The sequence below is a fragment of the Anthonomus grandis genome, chromosome 4 (genome assembly GCF_022605725.1).
Source record: "Anthonomus grandis grandis chromosome 4, icAntGran1.3, whole genome shotgun sequence".
NCBI lineage: Eukaryota > Metazoa > Arthropoda > Insecta > Coleoptera > Curculionidae > Anthonomus > Anthonomus grandis.
In genome coordinates, this window is record NC_065549.1 from 22,966,936 (window position 1) to 22,983,581 (window position 16,646).

Consider the following 16,646-nt stretch of genomic DNA (forward strand, 5'->3'; position numbering starts at 1 on the left):
GCAAACCCTAACGGGAAACATTTTGAACACAAATAAAAACTGCTATTTTCATGTTTTTGTTTTCTATCTGAACAAATTAAGATAAACAAAGATATTTCTTTTTGATGATGTTTTCCTTGATAAACCTTTTGACGTATTTCGGCGTTTTTCTTTAAACAGTGGTTTTCGATAAATCCGTGGTGGGAAGTTTTCAAATGAACACCCTGTATATTTTTTTGTGTTTGTTAAATATTGAAAAAAATGTAAGCACAAATTTGCTTTTGAAAAAAAATGGTGAATTATAATAGATTTGAATATTACTTCAAATATACGTCTAGCTTATGTAAATTTAGGGTATTCTACGTAGATATCTTATTTATATCAGTTTTATTAAGAAAATATACGTAACATAATACCTTAAGTGAAATTTCATATCTATGATAATAAAATAAATAATGATCAAGTAACTATTATGTTCAAATTAAATCAATATCACAAAATGTATGTAAATTTTATATATAATTGTGTAATATTTTGCATATTGTCAGAAATATAGAAAAATAAAACCCACCTTAAAAAAAAAACTATTTTAATTACAACTTAAGATTTAAAAATAAAATGAACAAATTGCAAACAAAATATAAAAGTCACCGGGATCAACTTAAATTTTTAATAGTCAAAGCCATTCTGTTTTTTTCTTCAATGCCCGCGTGTATTTCCTTTTCCCAAATTATGCTGAGATCGATATTCCCTTTCATAATATACCGTTGACCTGGACCACGATGACGACGGTACCGATCCAGGCTGTATGCACGTGATCCAAGACGTGATCCTTATTCGGCATATTTTTTACAATATGTATATATTACATCAATATCTCACAACATGTTTAGTGGGATGTAGTAGCACTGTTTGAATTAACCAGTGATGAATTGTAAAATAAAAGTTATGAAATGAAAATGAAATTTGGCTGGAATCATTTCTGATTATATATAAAGATCCGGCCGGGCTTGCGAGCGATTTGTTGTTCAAGAAAAATCGTTCATGGCAATATATTGGGCGACAAGCGAAAAGCTGTCCACAGAAAAGCGATTAAAATATCAGTTTTCGTCATATCTCTTGCACGAACGCATCGAATCGCCCTTTTAAAAGTTGATCCATTCATAGGGTGTTTACTAAAAAACAAAAGAAAATTCCACTAATAGGGAAAGCATATGGGGAATATTATCACTTTTCCGGTGCCTCAGAATGAGCATAAACACATTTGACTTACTCCTAAATAAAATTAGAACAAGTATCGGAAAGAAAAGTAACAATTTTGAAAAACCAGTTTCTACTAAAGAAAGATTAGTGGTTACAATAAGGTAAGTAAAAAACTAATTTAAAGACATACGGTTAGAGCCTGCGTTGAACTCTTCTTGAATTTACATAGATAGTAGTAGTAGTGTGATAGTGACTGTTGTGATGGCTGACAAAGCAAAAAACATTTTATCTTAATGTTTTGTCATATTGAGAAAAAATATCTCATTAGGCTGCTGAGCGTCTATTGCACCAGTGGCTGCTGTGGCATTACAAACTACTGTTGTATCAGCGGCTGCTAAGGAGTAACTATCATCTCGTTAAGTTTCATCGACTTGCGAACGGCTGGCATCATTTAAATTACACGAGTTTTTGAAGCTCCGGTATAATCTTTTAAAAATTACATACTTTTAAAGAACTGCTATTTGCTTTTTGTTGGTATTGCTTATGATCTGGATTTTAAAACAGGATTTTTTTCTACTTCACGTCTAAACTGATCTTTAAGATTCTTCCACAGTGTGTTGCTAAAACAAGAGACCATTGTTGTTACACCGAAACTAACAATGCAATATTTTTTTTTACTATTTGATTGACTATCAATAGTTCAAAAATCTCATCCATTCTTCTCTAAGAGACCAACATACAAAATTGACGAAAAACAAAAACACAAAGTCACGGTCTCACAACATGTAATTTAACGGGCTACACGTGTTTCTAGGTAGGTTTATTTATGTACTGTGAAGTGTGTGGATGGCTTCCAAAGGCCTGATGATGCTCTAACTAGAGCGAAACACGTGTAGCCCGTTAAATTACATGTTGTGAGACCGTGACTTTGTGTTTTTGTTTTTCGTCAATTATCAATAGTTTTAATTTATTAAGCTATTAATTTTGCACATTTTTTTAAGATTAGATACATAAAAGATAATAAAATAGCAGTCTAACAATTTATATGTGACAGCACGTTTAGTAAATTGAAGACATTTTTTATTAAAATAGGTAGCGCTTCCGGTTGGTTTTTTGGCGGTTAACGTTTTTCTATGCTTTTTTCGTAAAAATTTTCTTCACAAAAATAAACTTGTCATATTTTTGTGTGGCGAAAGGTTTTCTTTTACCCTCTATTGCCTTATAGTACGTTGCCTATGGTATAAAAACCAAGTTGCCTATGAACTTTTTTTCGCACTAAGAGTCTCACGAGGTTGTTGACTTCTCCGTGGTACCTAATAGTTGCCTAATAGTAATTTGAGAATGCTTATTGTGATATTCACGTCTATGCAACCTGTTAGTTTTATAATCGCTGCACAGATCGTTTTTACCATATTGTTATTTTCACCCACCGAACCAAATTTTGTATAAATACTGCGTCAAAAATTTTCTTTAATAAATAAAATGTTATAAATTTTAATTTTGGTTAGTTTATTTATCACGATACAGCATGAAATTACTTTATCAAAATATGAGAGTTGTATTGCCTACATTTAAGGTTTGGAAATTTTAAATTTTTTGATAAAACTACTTTTATCAAGGTCTAAAGGAAGCAGGACGTATGCTAAGTAAATTGAATTTAATTATGTCTTTACTTAACAATAACCGAGCATCATTGCGTCACTTTTAATGTAGAAAAAAATCTTTTTTCTAAGTTAATCTAAATAGAAAGCTGGACCAACCTATCATTTTATGCTCCCTCCCTCTAGGCGGCGTTATTCTATTGTTTTTAAATTTCTAATTGCTGTTTTTTACATTTATTATTTCATTTTGTTAAGTACCTCCTGATCTATCTGTATCTGAATCAGTATATTAGATACCTGTTGTCTGTTTAATAATATCTGTTTTTATTTATTTAAAATTTATTTGAATATTTTTGACCTCAAATAATACCATTAATTAAAATGTTTTATTATTTCACTAAGTAAGTCATTATCAACGTACTATTTTTTTTCTTCTTTAGATATATTTAAAGAATTTATATTTAGGATTAATTTACATAAAGTATGGCTTATATATATTTGAGTTAGAAATATTAAAGTTAAACCTCGTTTGCAATATTCTCTATTCTCCTCTACGATCTACTTATAACAAAAAAGTATTATCCCTTAAACTTAACTCTAAAATATCAAATATATAAAGAATAAATATAGAATATTTAATATAATGCTAATCTAAATAACAAATTAATTATAATAAATAGTTATATTATGTCTTTAAATAAAAATCATGCTTTATTAAAGTAAAAAATTATTCGACAGAAAACATTTATATAATAATTTACAATAGTATAAGGTCAAATTTGATTTTTTTTAAAAGTATGCTATTGTCCATGAATAAATTGGAAACTTTAAGTCAATACTCAATAAATCGATAACAGAATTTTATAGTATAGAAAAAAATTATATTTCCATAATAAATAAGTACTTTGTTAACTCTCTTTTTATAGTATACACAGTTTTAAGCAAAAGGAAAAACCTAAGTAGATACATCAAATAGACACGGTACATTCGAGCTAAACTTTAGTTTAATTAATAGTCTGCAAGTAAAAATTAAATTCTATCAGCACTTATGCCACAAGCGAGGATCATTTATGAATATTAAATTATAATTTTTATAATGTAAAAGGTTTAGATTGTAAGATTCAATAAGCACTTTTATATTCTTCGAATTAAAATTTAAGAATACTTGTACTTTAGAAAAACAATATTTAAACTTAATATTTAAACGAAAATAGCTATTAAATTGTTACTTTTAAAAGTATCTTATCTGGCAAAGCATAAAGATCTTAAAACTTTCAGAATTTTTCCAACAGTTGCGATAATCTCGGAGAAGCATATATTTGATGATAGCAAAATAATATATTTATTTACAAGTTATCCCAAATCGTATATCCTTTGCGATCATATATTCTAGAAATTAAGGTTTACCCTTCTAGATTTAGAAAAAAATTTTGCACTAGTGTATGCCTGGTGAATCTTATAAATAATGTAATATTTAACCCAGAAAAAAAAATCCGCATTTCTTTAATAAACCTTAGCAAAACGTTTAATAAACATATCACATATGACACAAAATATCATCAACTAAATTACTATTCTGATTTTTTTAATATACTATTATTTTTAAAAGCATATTTAATTAGACGTACTCACTGCCTTTAATATTAGACCGAACAAAATAAAATCTAACCATCTGCTACTAATTACGAAGGTCTAAAAAGTCATGTGTAATTTTGTTCGAAGAAAATAAAAATCAAATAGCAAATATTAATGATGGTCTTAACATAGCATTAAATAGTAGGGTTCCATAGAGGCAGAGAACTTTTGAGTTAAAACTTTTTTATGGACCCTTAAGTTAGGGCGTAAGCTGGTGAATGCATTACGAAAAGTGTGATCGGGCAAGGCCAATGGTAGTTAAGAAAAACATATGAGTTAGTGGAACTAGAAAGATTTAGAATTACGGTTCGTATATTACTGCAGGAGTAAGAGATAGTCGTGCGCGCACATTTTCTTTCTCTCTTACTTTCATAGTCAGAGTATGAAATATTTTACAACTATGGGATCAAACTTCAAGGGGTTATTCAGTGCAACAGTAAAAAACATTTGAGTATAGTGACCCATGTCGGGAAAAGTGTCACTAAGGCACTACGGTCCTAAGACGCGTTAGAATTTAGAAAGATATTTAATTTTTGTGTTTTGAACATTAAATCATCACAATAATTGTTTAATCTGTCAATGTCAACGTTTAAAAATTTTATAGCTGATGATTTTTAACATTAGTAACGTTGCTCTGTTAACGTATGGGCAGACATTGTTGATGATTTTCTGTACAAGTACGTGAAGATTTGGTTCATCGGTTTGGGCACTGTTGGGTTGCCAGAGTTGAAGCAGCTAGATTTTTTCCTATGGGGCAATCTAGTCTTTGGTCTACCAAACTCCAGTAGAAACAGAACAAGACTTTATTGCATGAATTATAGCAGCATTTGAAAACAAGTCCGTCGAAATCGCGTTTAAATCAGCGTATTCAGGTTGGAGGAAGACATTTTAAACAATTATTATTGTGACGATATCATGTACAAAAGGCAAAAATTAAATGCATTAAATCGTATCATTGAATTCATCCTGCAATTTTTCTTCTAACTTTTTTTTTCAACTTTAACGCGTCTTAGGACCGTAATCACACTTTTTCGGACATGAGTCCCTATACTCAAATGTTTTCTACTATTATCAAAAAACTTGGTATGGTACATCATAAAATTTAAAAAAATATATGTGCCTTTGACAACAAAATATTATTTATATAAAACACTAGTTGTATCGCTATATACCTAATTGAAATTCATTCAAAAATTAAAAAATACTATTTATAGGCGTTTCGTTTTTCCGTACTTATATGCGTTTTTTTATAACTTAACAAGGCGGCAACATACCCCTCATAACTTTATTTAAATAATAGTTTTGCAATCTAAATAAAATAAAATAGAAAATGATGCTTAGAATAGAAATAGAATTAGAATAGAAATGATGGTTTATGTATATAAACTATATTTATCCAGGGATTATCCTTATCAATCTCGTTATATTGGAGACTAGTCGATAACTCGACATCGTATAATACATTTTCAAAAGTCGTTTAGTTTTATTGCAATTCAAATAGGGAACAATATTTCCAATGAACCAAATCCATATCACTTTTAAAATTGTCAGAATGTATTAAACATGAGCTGTTAACTGACTGATGGTTATTGAGAAATTGTGTTTATTGAACTATAATCATTAGACATTAGTTAGTTTGTAAAATTTTGAGAGTGGCTGTTATGTGGCTCATGTGGTTGACCGTAACATTATCCCCATGTTATATTAGGGTTTAGTTTGGGCGGCTCTATATACCTTTGAAGCTTTTACACAGTTGCGAACTTCTTTTTATAATTGGGAAGTTATTCTTTGTCACATTTAATTATAATAAATATTTGCTCTTAGATATAATTGGGTTCGTATATATTATGATTAATAAACTCAATAAAATATATGTGATTTCTAAATAAATATTGTTGAGTCTATTACATAATATAAAGGGTCTGTTTCCACTCTCGAATTCACCCTAGGCGGTGATAGATTTATTGTGCTCTCCTTAGTGTTTACTAATCTAACAAGCCTAATAAGTCGCTTTTCTATATTAGTTTGTAAAGGTCTTTTGCCCTTCTCTAGAATGTCCTTTCTAAATATTGATTACTTTCTTTACTACAAATATTTGGGAATAGTGCCTCGCCAGCAAGGTTATGTGTTGCGCAATTTCTTGTTCCCCATTGCAATGTGGCTCTGTCAAATGATTAATCTTACAAATTGCTCTAACCCAGATGCGACAGTTCGGTAAAAATGCCTATCGATTTTTGTAACGCAAGAAAGTGGTCTCAGACAAGCTGCATTTGGTAAAAATTATTGGCCAGGGAAAATCGAATGTAGAAAATTCTTATTATAATTGACTATGCATAGCCTATATTATTATAAATATTTTCATCTAAACTAAGTAATAATTATATTAATGAATAAGTTAAAACATAAAAATGCAAGGTCTAAGCTAACACAGGCGAAAAAATTTATTCGGATTGCATGCTAAACTATTTTAGTATATTGTTACTTTTATTTGTAAATTCCGCTTGATTTTAAACAATAAATTTTATTTCTAAATTATGTAATCAATAAATAAATAAATACAGGTTTTTTTCTGAATATTTTAAGAACGCATCTCTTTGTTATTTCATTATCATGCAACTTTGCTTTTAACTGGTAGCTCTGTAATTCTTATTTAATTATTTCAAATGAAAAGGTATTATAAATATTATGCCTTCGAGTATAGTTTAAAAAAATGTCTGTAAAAAAGATTACGCATTTGTTAGGTATTAGGTAAAATAATGAAGGTAAAATATTATAAGAAAATATTTAATATTATCAAAAATTATAATATTATTAAAAACTATGTAGGCATAGTAAATTTCTAAAGGTCAAAATTTTTTAATATATTTATAGAACATTGAAAGGCTAGAATTAGCATTGCCGTGGAACAATGGGCAATTATGAGCTTTCAACATCTCTGATGTAATGATGCCAATTGCTTATGTAAAAATTTCAAAAAAAACTTTATAATAACACAACAACGTGTCACTTATTTTGAAACGCACAAAACAATATTACTGTTCATCTTTAATTAAATATGAAGCAATATTTTTAATAAAATATGATAATATACTCTATAAAAAAGTCAATATTCAAAATTAAATGAATGCAGATAACGCATATTCGAGAAAAAGGCAACAACATCGCAAAGCCGCTCGATTGCATTGTTGATTAAACCTATAAAGGAATCTTTATCAGTAACGCCGTAAGAAAATATTTACATGATAAATATTTGTTAATATTTTTAATCTATTTGCTTTATTTTCTTTTTTTTTAGGAACAAACGACATCTCTTATTTCTAAAGTAAATACAATTTTTAAAAGCTTTAGCAAATGTATTGTATAAAAGATTAAAGCTGACAAAATCAAATTAGTTTTGGTAAAAAAAATTAAAAATGAGTTTGACTATTTTTTCCCAAAGAATCACGACTCAAGAATAAAATAAAGAGTTTTGGTTAAAGACAAAATTGATTTTTTTTTATTTTAGTATTTATATCAAGAGTTTTAACTGTAGTACTCTAAATAATGACGATAGAACTCCGGGAATTACCTCAAAATTCCTGCTCTTTAGGTATATTTTAATATTTCATATGAAAATTAACATTTTCATTTGTTAAGGTAATATCATATATTAGATCTTATGTAGGTAACAAAAGAAAAAACCTATATGATTAGATATTTCTACGCAGAGCTTAGTATCGAAGTCGAATAAAAATTAAACCGTTTTTAATTCGAGGGTATTATTTTAAAGATGTATCTTTTAAATAAGATCTTCCAATTCTCAAACTTTCGCATCAAAACACTTTTGAATTTCTACTTAATACGATCACTGTAGTCACTATTAATGCATGTTTAGTTCAATTTTAAAATGAGTAGTAATTTTAGTAGTAGTATTATAAGTCGAAGTACAATAACTATATTGTACTTCAACCTCTCTTACCGGGCGTACCCCGACTAAGAGAGGTCGCCGGCCATGTCTCAGTAACTAGTCATCGTACAGCTTGGGGAAAAAAATATTTCTTATAAAAGCGGAATTGCTGGAAATTATTAATTTACAAGTTCGTACGATGACAGCTAGGGGGCGTAATATAACATTTAAATAGAAAAAATTGGTTTTACTGAAAATATTTAAAGTGAATCCTAGAGAAAAAAGATGTTATTTTAAAGTATGTTATCTCATTTTAAAGATAACTTCTAAACATTTTTTATTCCAAACTTTTTTTTTATTTTGTCAAATAATAGGTGAGGAAAGGGTTAATATTTATATCTAAAATGGTTGATAACTTTTAATTGGCCTGACGAATTTTAGGAAGCTTACCTTTGTTTTAAAGGGTAATTATTAGGCTTTTATATGGTATAATTACTCAGCTGACTAAGTTGTTTTGTTGCGCGCGAGAGGGCGATTTGTGTTAATTTGGACTTTTTTCAGCGATTTTCTGTCGCATATTAAATACAACGATGTAATTTTTTTTTAATTTAGAATAAAAGAGCATGAAAAAACATAAAAACTAGCACAAACAGCAACTCGGTATCTTATTTTATTCCAAAATTATTAAATAAAATGTCTTTGAACAATGAAATCCGTCACGAGTTATAAATACGATTTAGAAACAAATTAAATTTTTAAAATCATTTAAGTTTTTAAAGACGCTAAACGTAATTCCAAACGGCATAGCTTTTGATAGCTTTTGATATACTAGCAGTGTATTTTGAGTTAGTATATACCGGGTGGTGCGTCGCCGAGCCGAACATAGGAAATCCCATGTAAATTTCAATTTATGGCTTCCCTGTACATTCTGCAGAAAAAATGTAACATAACTTTTTGAAAAGACTAATCTGGAAAACCCTCGTGCAAAGTTTCAAAAAATTTTAACAAGCAAATCTTGAATTATTCAATTAAATGTTATTGCAAAATTACCAAATTTTCGCTTCATGTAAAACCAGACACCAGCCACCAGTAAACAATTTGTTATAAGGCTTTGTCAAATCTGACGAATACAAGAAATGTTTTTTTTTCGTTTTATCAATCTCACACCCATATATTTAAAGTAAGAGACGTTAACATTACTTTTTTATATAAACTTTTATTTAATATAACGATGAAGTTATATTAAATATTTATATCTGTGTAGTGGAATGATTAGCTGGTACTTTAAAATTAAAATATTCACGTTTATTTTACAAAAAAGAAATTAAAATACAAGAAAAAGTAATGTCTGTGTGCACGGTTCACAGTCGAGAGTGTTCTGGCGTTCTTCGCCTAGGCTTGCGGCGGTGCTGTCGACGGGGCGATGCAGGGACGTAATTGACTTACTCTGAACATGCCCCCGGCCTTGGAAGTTCTAGCTGACAATGGGTAGCGGACAGATTCTTACAACAGCTCGAGTCAGGACTCCATTTATCGTCTTTACGGACGCAGCTCGTGAAACACCATCGTTTCCAGGAATAAGCGGTACAATTCGTCCTAAGCGCCACATTGATGGGGGTAGATGGTCATCTTTGATCAAAACCATCTGATTGACTTGCAGGGTGCCTTGTGATTGCTTCCATCGATTTCTTTGCTGCAACTCACTGAGGTACTCCTTACTCCATCGATGCCAGAAATGTTCGTACAGCTTCTGAAGTAATTGGTAGTTTGATAGTCGGTTTTCCTTAACATCAGGAAGTTTGAGCTCGGGTACTGACATCATGGATCTTCCGATCAAAAAGTGAGCGGGCGTGAGAGGGGTTAGGTCTTCTGGATTGGAAGTAAGGGGGGATAAAGGTCGGGAATTAAGTACTGCTTCTATACGTATTAATATTGTTTGAAAATCAAAGAAAAATAAAACAGAATTTCCATTATGCGTTTTAAATGATATTTTAGACTTTTCACACCAGCCTCCCAAATCCCGCCAAAATGAGGTGAATTAGTAGGTATAAAATGCCAACGAATGTCCATGCTGGCAACTGTGTCGCATATAATTGAATGATTTAATTTAAAAAATTCACTTATTGCTAGCAAGTCCTTATTAGCTTTAATAAAATTTGTACCGTTGTCTGAATAAACCTCAGACGGTTTTCCACGACGCGCAACAAAACGTTTAAAGGCTTGAAGAAAATCATCGGCACTCAATGACAAGACAAGCTCAATATGAATAGCTCGTGTTGAGAAGCACACGAACAGAGCCACCCAACATTTGATAGGCTTACAACCTCTACCAGGTTTATTTTTCATTATAAATGGACCGGCATAATCGACTCCAACGACTGAAAATGGTAATGACGGTTTAACGCGATTTTTAGGTAAATCGCCCATTATTGGTTGGACCGTTTGCCCTGCGTATCTTGCGCATTTAACACAATTTTTGACGGTTTTACGCGCCAAATTTCTGCCGGAAATTGGCCAATAATTATCACGAATTGTCGATAATAATAGTTGGGGACCTGCGTGCATTAATTTTACATGTTCATATTTAAATATAAGTTTTGTCAGCTTATGGGTAGGTGACAATAAAATCGGATGTTTTTTAGAATAATCGAAATCAGAATTTGCTAATCTACCTCCAACCCGCATGAGGTCGTTTTCGTCTAAAAAGGGCCTTAAATTTAAAAGTTTAGACTTTGAAGGTAAAACATTTCCCTTTTTTAAAATATAATAATCTTCCTGAAAAGAACTCTGTTGTGCTAATTTAACTAAAAATATAAAAGCATTATCGATCTCAGAAACTGTTAAACAAGATAAAACCCGATTTTCCGGTCGCGTTTTACAATTTTTTATGAATCTAAAAATGTATGCAAAAATTCGCTTTAATGTAGGTAATTTTGAAAATTTCTCGAAGAAAATATTCGTATCTGAAGGGAACATTATAAGATGTACTTTACGTTTCTCAGGCAAATTTGAGTTATCAGTATGGCTAATCGGCCAATGATTTGAATCCTCACAGAGCCATAAGGGACCATGAAACCACATGCGCGATTTTATTAAATGACTAGGCATAAGACCTCGTGATATAATATCAGCAGGGTTATCTGATGTAGGTACATGTCTCCAACAAAATTCCTTTGTCAGAGTTTGAATAGTAGCAACTCGGTTCGCTACGAAAGGTTTTAATAAATTAGGACTGGTTTTTAGCCAACCTAAAATGATTGTTGAGTCTAACCAACAACAAATCTTGTCAAAATTTGAATTTAATGAATCAAGGCACTTCTTAAGAAGTTTAGATGCAATTAAGGCAGCGCAAAGTTCGAGTTTAGGCATAGTAAGAGACTTAATCGGTGCTACCTTTGATTTAGCGCACAATAAATTTGAAAAACGTTCGAGTTGAGAATTGACGGATAATAAATATATACAAGCACCGTAACTTGCTTCCGACGCATCTGCAAAAACATGTAACTCTAAAGAAATTGCATCTTTACATGTTACATGTCGCGCTATTACAAAATCATTCAATGCAAACAAATCTTTTGAAAAATCTAACCAACTATTGAGAATCGGTGGGGGTAAAATGTCATCCCATGAAAGATTTTCTGACCAAAGCTTTTGCAATAACACCTTTGCTATTATTATACAAGGACCTAACAAACCTAATGGATCAAAAATGGTCGCAATTGTAGACAAAATGGTTCGTTTAGTTATATGATTATCATAATTTTGGTTTTGAATGATACGAATTTTATAAGTTAAAATATCGCGGTCGCATCCCCATAAAAGTCCTAAAGTTTTCGATTCCCCTTCCTTATTAACCGAAAACTCGACTAGATTTGAATCTGAATGATTGCCCAATAAAACGTTTTTTTTGTTACTTTTCCATTTTCTAAGTTCAAACCCGCGTTTGAATAAAATTTTTGAAATGTTTTCGACAATGTACTTAGCGTCTTCCTCAGAATCCACTGACGCCAAAAGATCATCAACGTACATGTTATTTCGAATGATATTTGCTATAATAGGATGCCCGTTTTCGCATTCATTGGCTACTTGATGTAAACAACGAATTGCTAAAAACGATGCAGCTGTTGTACCATAAGTAACTGTATTTAATTCGTAAGTTTTAATAGTTTCGTTTCGTGATGTACGCCATAGAATCCTTTGTAGTTTTCGATCCTTAGGACTTACAAGAACTTGCCTATACATCATTTTTATGTCGCTAGATATAACTATTGATCGCATTCGAAAATCAAGTAAAATGGATAAAAGATCGCGTTGTATAATAGGACCGGTCATTTGGAGGTCATTGAGAGAAATTCCAGTAGACGTAGGGGCAGACGCATTAAAAACTACCCGTAATTTTGTGGATAAATCAGACTGTTTAAACACGCCATGATGAGGCATATAATATTCTACCGAATCGGACAAATCACGATCGTCATCTTCAATAACTGTCATATGACCTAAAGACTCGTATTCCGTTAGAAAATCTGTATATAATTCACGCAATTTTTCGTTTGATATAAGACGCCGCTCAAGCGACAAAAACCGCTTCATGGCAATATTACGTGAATCTCCTAACATTTTCGGCGATTCTTTGAGTGGTAGGGACACCATAAATCTACCATTTTTGGTAACTAATAAGTTATTTATAAAATGCTCTTCGCATGCATTCTCCTCAAGAGACCATACCTTTTGATTATCGACTTCCTCGATTTCCCAAAATTTACGTAACTGATTTTGAACTGACTCGTTTACAATTAAGTTACATTTCGATTTAATGGGATATTTATTAGAAGGCATTGAAAAGGACCCGGTAACAATCCATCCGAATTTTGTATTTTGAAGCATAGCAGATCGTAAACCTAAATTTATTTGTCCATTACTTAACAAATTCCAGAAAGCATCAGCGCCGATTAAAATGTCAATTTTTTGGGGTATAAAAAATTCAGGATCGGCTAATTGTATATCGCACGGTATATTAAATTGTTCAGTATCGATTAATGTGTCCGGTATATCCGAGGTAATTTTTTCTAATACAAAACACGTTAATTTAAATGAAAAATTGCTATTTATCGATCGTATAAATATTTCGCATTTATAATCTGCATAACATAATTTGTCACTAACGCCTGAAATAACTAATTTATGTTTAATTTTGTTTAAACTTAATTTATTGCAAAGATCTAACGTAATATCGATTGTGAGCCGCAATCTAATAAAGCGCGCGAGATTAAAAAATTGGAATCTTCAGTTCGCGAAGTCCTGACCTGTGCGGTCGAAAGAATTGCTTGACTAGCCGTTGCTAACGTGCATCGACTTTGAGTCGCGGCCGATGATTCCGTTTCGGGAGCCGACGTTGACGTCGAAGAAACGTTTAAATTTTGGACTGCGTTCTCGTATTCATAATTGTTCGTATTTTGTTGTCTTACAGTAACGGCTGATTTTACACTGTTTTGAGGATTGTGTAAGACAGTATTATGCTTAAAACCGCAAATTTTACATCCTGACCATCTACAATCTTTGGATGAATGACCCTTTCTTAAACAATTTGTAGATAAATATAGAGTTTTTACTCTTGTAAGGCGATCTTTAATGGATAGTTTTAAAAAATCAGGACAGTAAAATAAGCTATGCTCAGTTTTATTACAATTAAGACATAAATAGGTTGAAAAGGGTTTTGTATTCGAATTATTTGAAATGCTATTTTCGTCAACAACATTAAGTAATCCACGAGTTTGATTGAATTTAAAGGGCTTTCGATTGTCGCTGTATTTTTTGTTTTTTATAAATTGATTTTCGCTCGTATTATCCATATTCATCTCGATGGTTTCTAATAAATTCGCACGTTTCGCTAAAAAATCTTTAAAATCGTTTATTGTAACCGTATTCATATTAAATTTCTGTTTTTCCCATTCTTGGGCCGTATGTTTGTCTAATTTGCCGACAATAATGTAAATTAATAACGTATCCCAATTATTCGTGGGTTCTCCTAACTGCGAGAGAATACTCAAATGTTTAAAGAGATTTTCATATAAAAATCGTATTTTTGATGCTGTTGGAGTTGATACATTTTCCATATTAAAGATGGCTCGAATGTGATTTTGAATGAGTAACTGTTTATTATTGAATCGATCGCATAATGTTTGCCACGCTGTTAAATAATTATTTAAGGTAAATTCAATGGAATGAATGACTTGGGGAGCCGAACCGATTAATGAGGCGCGCAGATAATGGAACTTTTGAATGCTGTTTAATTGGGTATTAGTATTAATTAACGAGTCAAACATGTCTCGAAATTCCATCCATTTTTCGTGTGAACCGTCAAATTTGGGCAATCCTATTTCAGGCAGCTTAACACCTTCAAGGCGAGGAACAGTCGAAAGAATAGGCAAACTTGAATTTTCCGCAACTTTATTTTTTGTAAGTTCTTCTAGAATTGATTTAGCATTTGCTGAAACTGAATAAAATTTGTTTTCGAATGATTCGCGTTCGTTTATTTGATCTTGCAGTTTGTGTTCGTCTGTTATACTATACTCGATTTCGTTTTGAATTTCGTCAAACGCCTGTAAAATTGATTCTGCGCCTATCGTGCGTTGCTCCAATTCAAATTTTTTCGCCCTGTCAAGAGTGTCAATCTCCAAGTCTGTAAATGTTGCAACATATTTCTCGAATAATGTTAATTTAGCCTTTATGGAAGCCCGTTTTTTTATTAAAGCCTTAAGAGCTTCCTCAGACATTTTATATGAATGTATACACTTTTGAATTTAAATGGAAAGCCGAATTATATCTATGTATTTAAAACAAGAAATCGATAACTAAAATATATGTTTTTAAATGGACATAAAACGCATAACTTTAACACTAAATAAAACACATATAATTATTCTTAACGTATAAGCAATACTTAAAAAATTGAGAAAAAATAAAGGAAATATAAAAGGATACTGGAACAACTCACCCCGCTCTCCTGGTATTTATTTCGTAACGTTGCAGTGTCAGAATGTCGTCTCGCCTCTCTCGCACCTCTTAAGGCAAACGCAACCGCTGTGCTTCGGCTTCGCAATGGCGTATATCGTATAAACGTCGAAATTCGTATTGGATTTGATGATGATGTTTTAATAGATACTTCCTGCCATATCCATCCGTGCTTGAAGGACCAAATCTATGTGTAGTGGAATGATTAGCTGGTACTTTAAAATTAAAATATTCACGTTTATTTTACAAAAAAGAAATTAAAATACAAGAAAAAGTAATGTCTGTGTGCACGGTTCACAGTCGAGAGTGTTCTGGCGTTCTTCGCCTAGGCTTGCGGCGGTGCTGTCGACGGGGCGATGCAGGGACGTAATTAACTTACTCTGAACAATATCTATTTTTTCGTCGATTGAATAATTTATACTTGTTTTCAAATATCAACTGTCACTGATTTATTGACACTTTTCCTCACGTCAGTGACAATATTCTTTTTACTGGTGCCCGTTTGGTTTTACCTGAACCGAAAATTTGCTAATTTTGCAATTACATTTAATTGAATAATTGAAGATTCGCTTATTGAAATTTTTTGAAGTCTTACCAGACACTATAATCATAACCCTATGGATAAAAATCCACTGGGATTAAATCTGGCGACCTTGTTAGCCATTTAATAAACCCTCCCTTCTAATCGTTCTATTTAGGAAAATATTAGTAAGGTAATCTCGTACTGTTTGCAAATAGTGTGGGGAAGGGGCCATTCTGTTGGGACCATATCGAATCTGCCAGTAAAAATGGGTTTTCACCATTTGGATAAAGTGCAAATTAGCTAGATACTATCTGATTCTGAAGCAACTCTAAACATTTTTTAGAATTGCGCTCTTAATAAAATAGTGACTCACAATTGTCGTTCCCACGATTCCTGCCTATACGTTTAACTTCTTACTTTCCATACTCCAGTGTGGATTTTCTGGTGCCGAATAACGAAAATTTTTCCTATTTACAGAACCATTTCACATGCCTCGTCGAAAAAAACAATGGCATGATGGCATTTATTCCTATGCAAATATCTTAGAACATATAATTTACTAACCGACTGATCTGCAGCAACTTGTCGAGTTGATTTATGAAGATTTTCTTGTAAATCGAACAACATATCTAATTATCTATTTTCTAAAAGCGTGGGACGGTACAGGTCATATTTTTCTCTAGCATGACCAAAACCTCTAACCTTTCTTTCAATTTTGCTTACTACCGAATGTGTAATAGGCCTCTCTGGGTACTTATTGTTAAACAGATCGCAAACTTCGGCCTGTGTTCGAGTCTCGTCGCCA

General features: G+C 31.7%; 1 protein-coding gene across 1 annotated transcript; it reads right to left on the reverse strand.

Moving 5' to 3' along the window:
* Positions 1–9,778: 9,778 nt before the first annotated feature.
* On the reverse strand, positions 9,779–15,080 carry LOC126735660 (uncharacterized). Its single transcript, XM_050439728.1, has 3 exons — positions 13,532–15,080; positions 10,311–13,373; positions 9,779–10,221 (listed from the first exon to the last, which is right to left on the reverse strand). The coding sequence occupies exons 1-3, from the start codon at positions 15,078–15,080 to the stop codon at positions 9,779–9,781; spliced, it is 5,055 nt and encodes a 1,684-aa protein (XP_050295685.1).
* Between the last annotated feature and the right edge of the window lie 1,566 nt (positions 15,081–16,646).

Coding starts and splice junctions, on each gene's coding strand:
- LOC126735660 (XM_050439728.1), bottom strand. CDS start 15,080: ATGTCTGAGGAAGCTCTTAAGGCTTTAATAAAAAAACGGGCTTCCATA. Junction 13,374..13,531: donor CGGCTCACAATCGATATTAC/GTTAGATCTTTG, acceptor GTTTTGTATTAG/AAAAAATTACCTCGGATATA. Junction 10,222..10,310: donor TGGCGGGATTTGGGAGGCTG/GTGTGAAAAGTC, acceptor TAATACGTATAG/AAGCAGTACTTAATTCCCGA.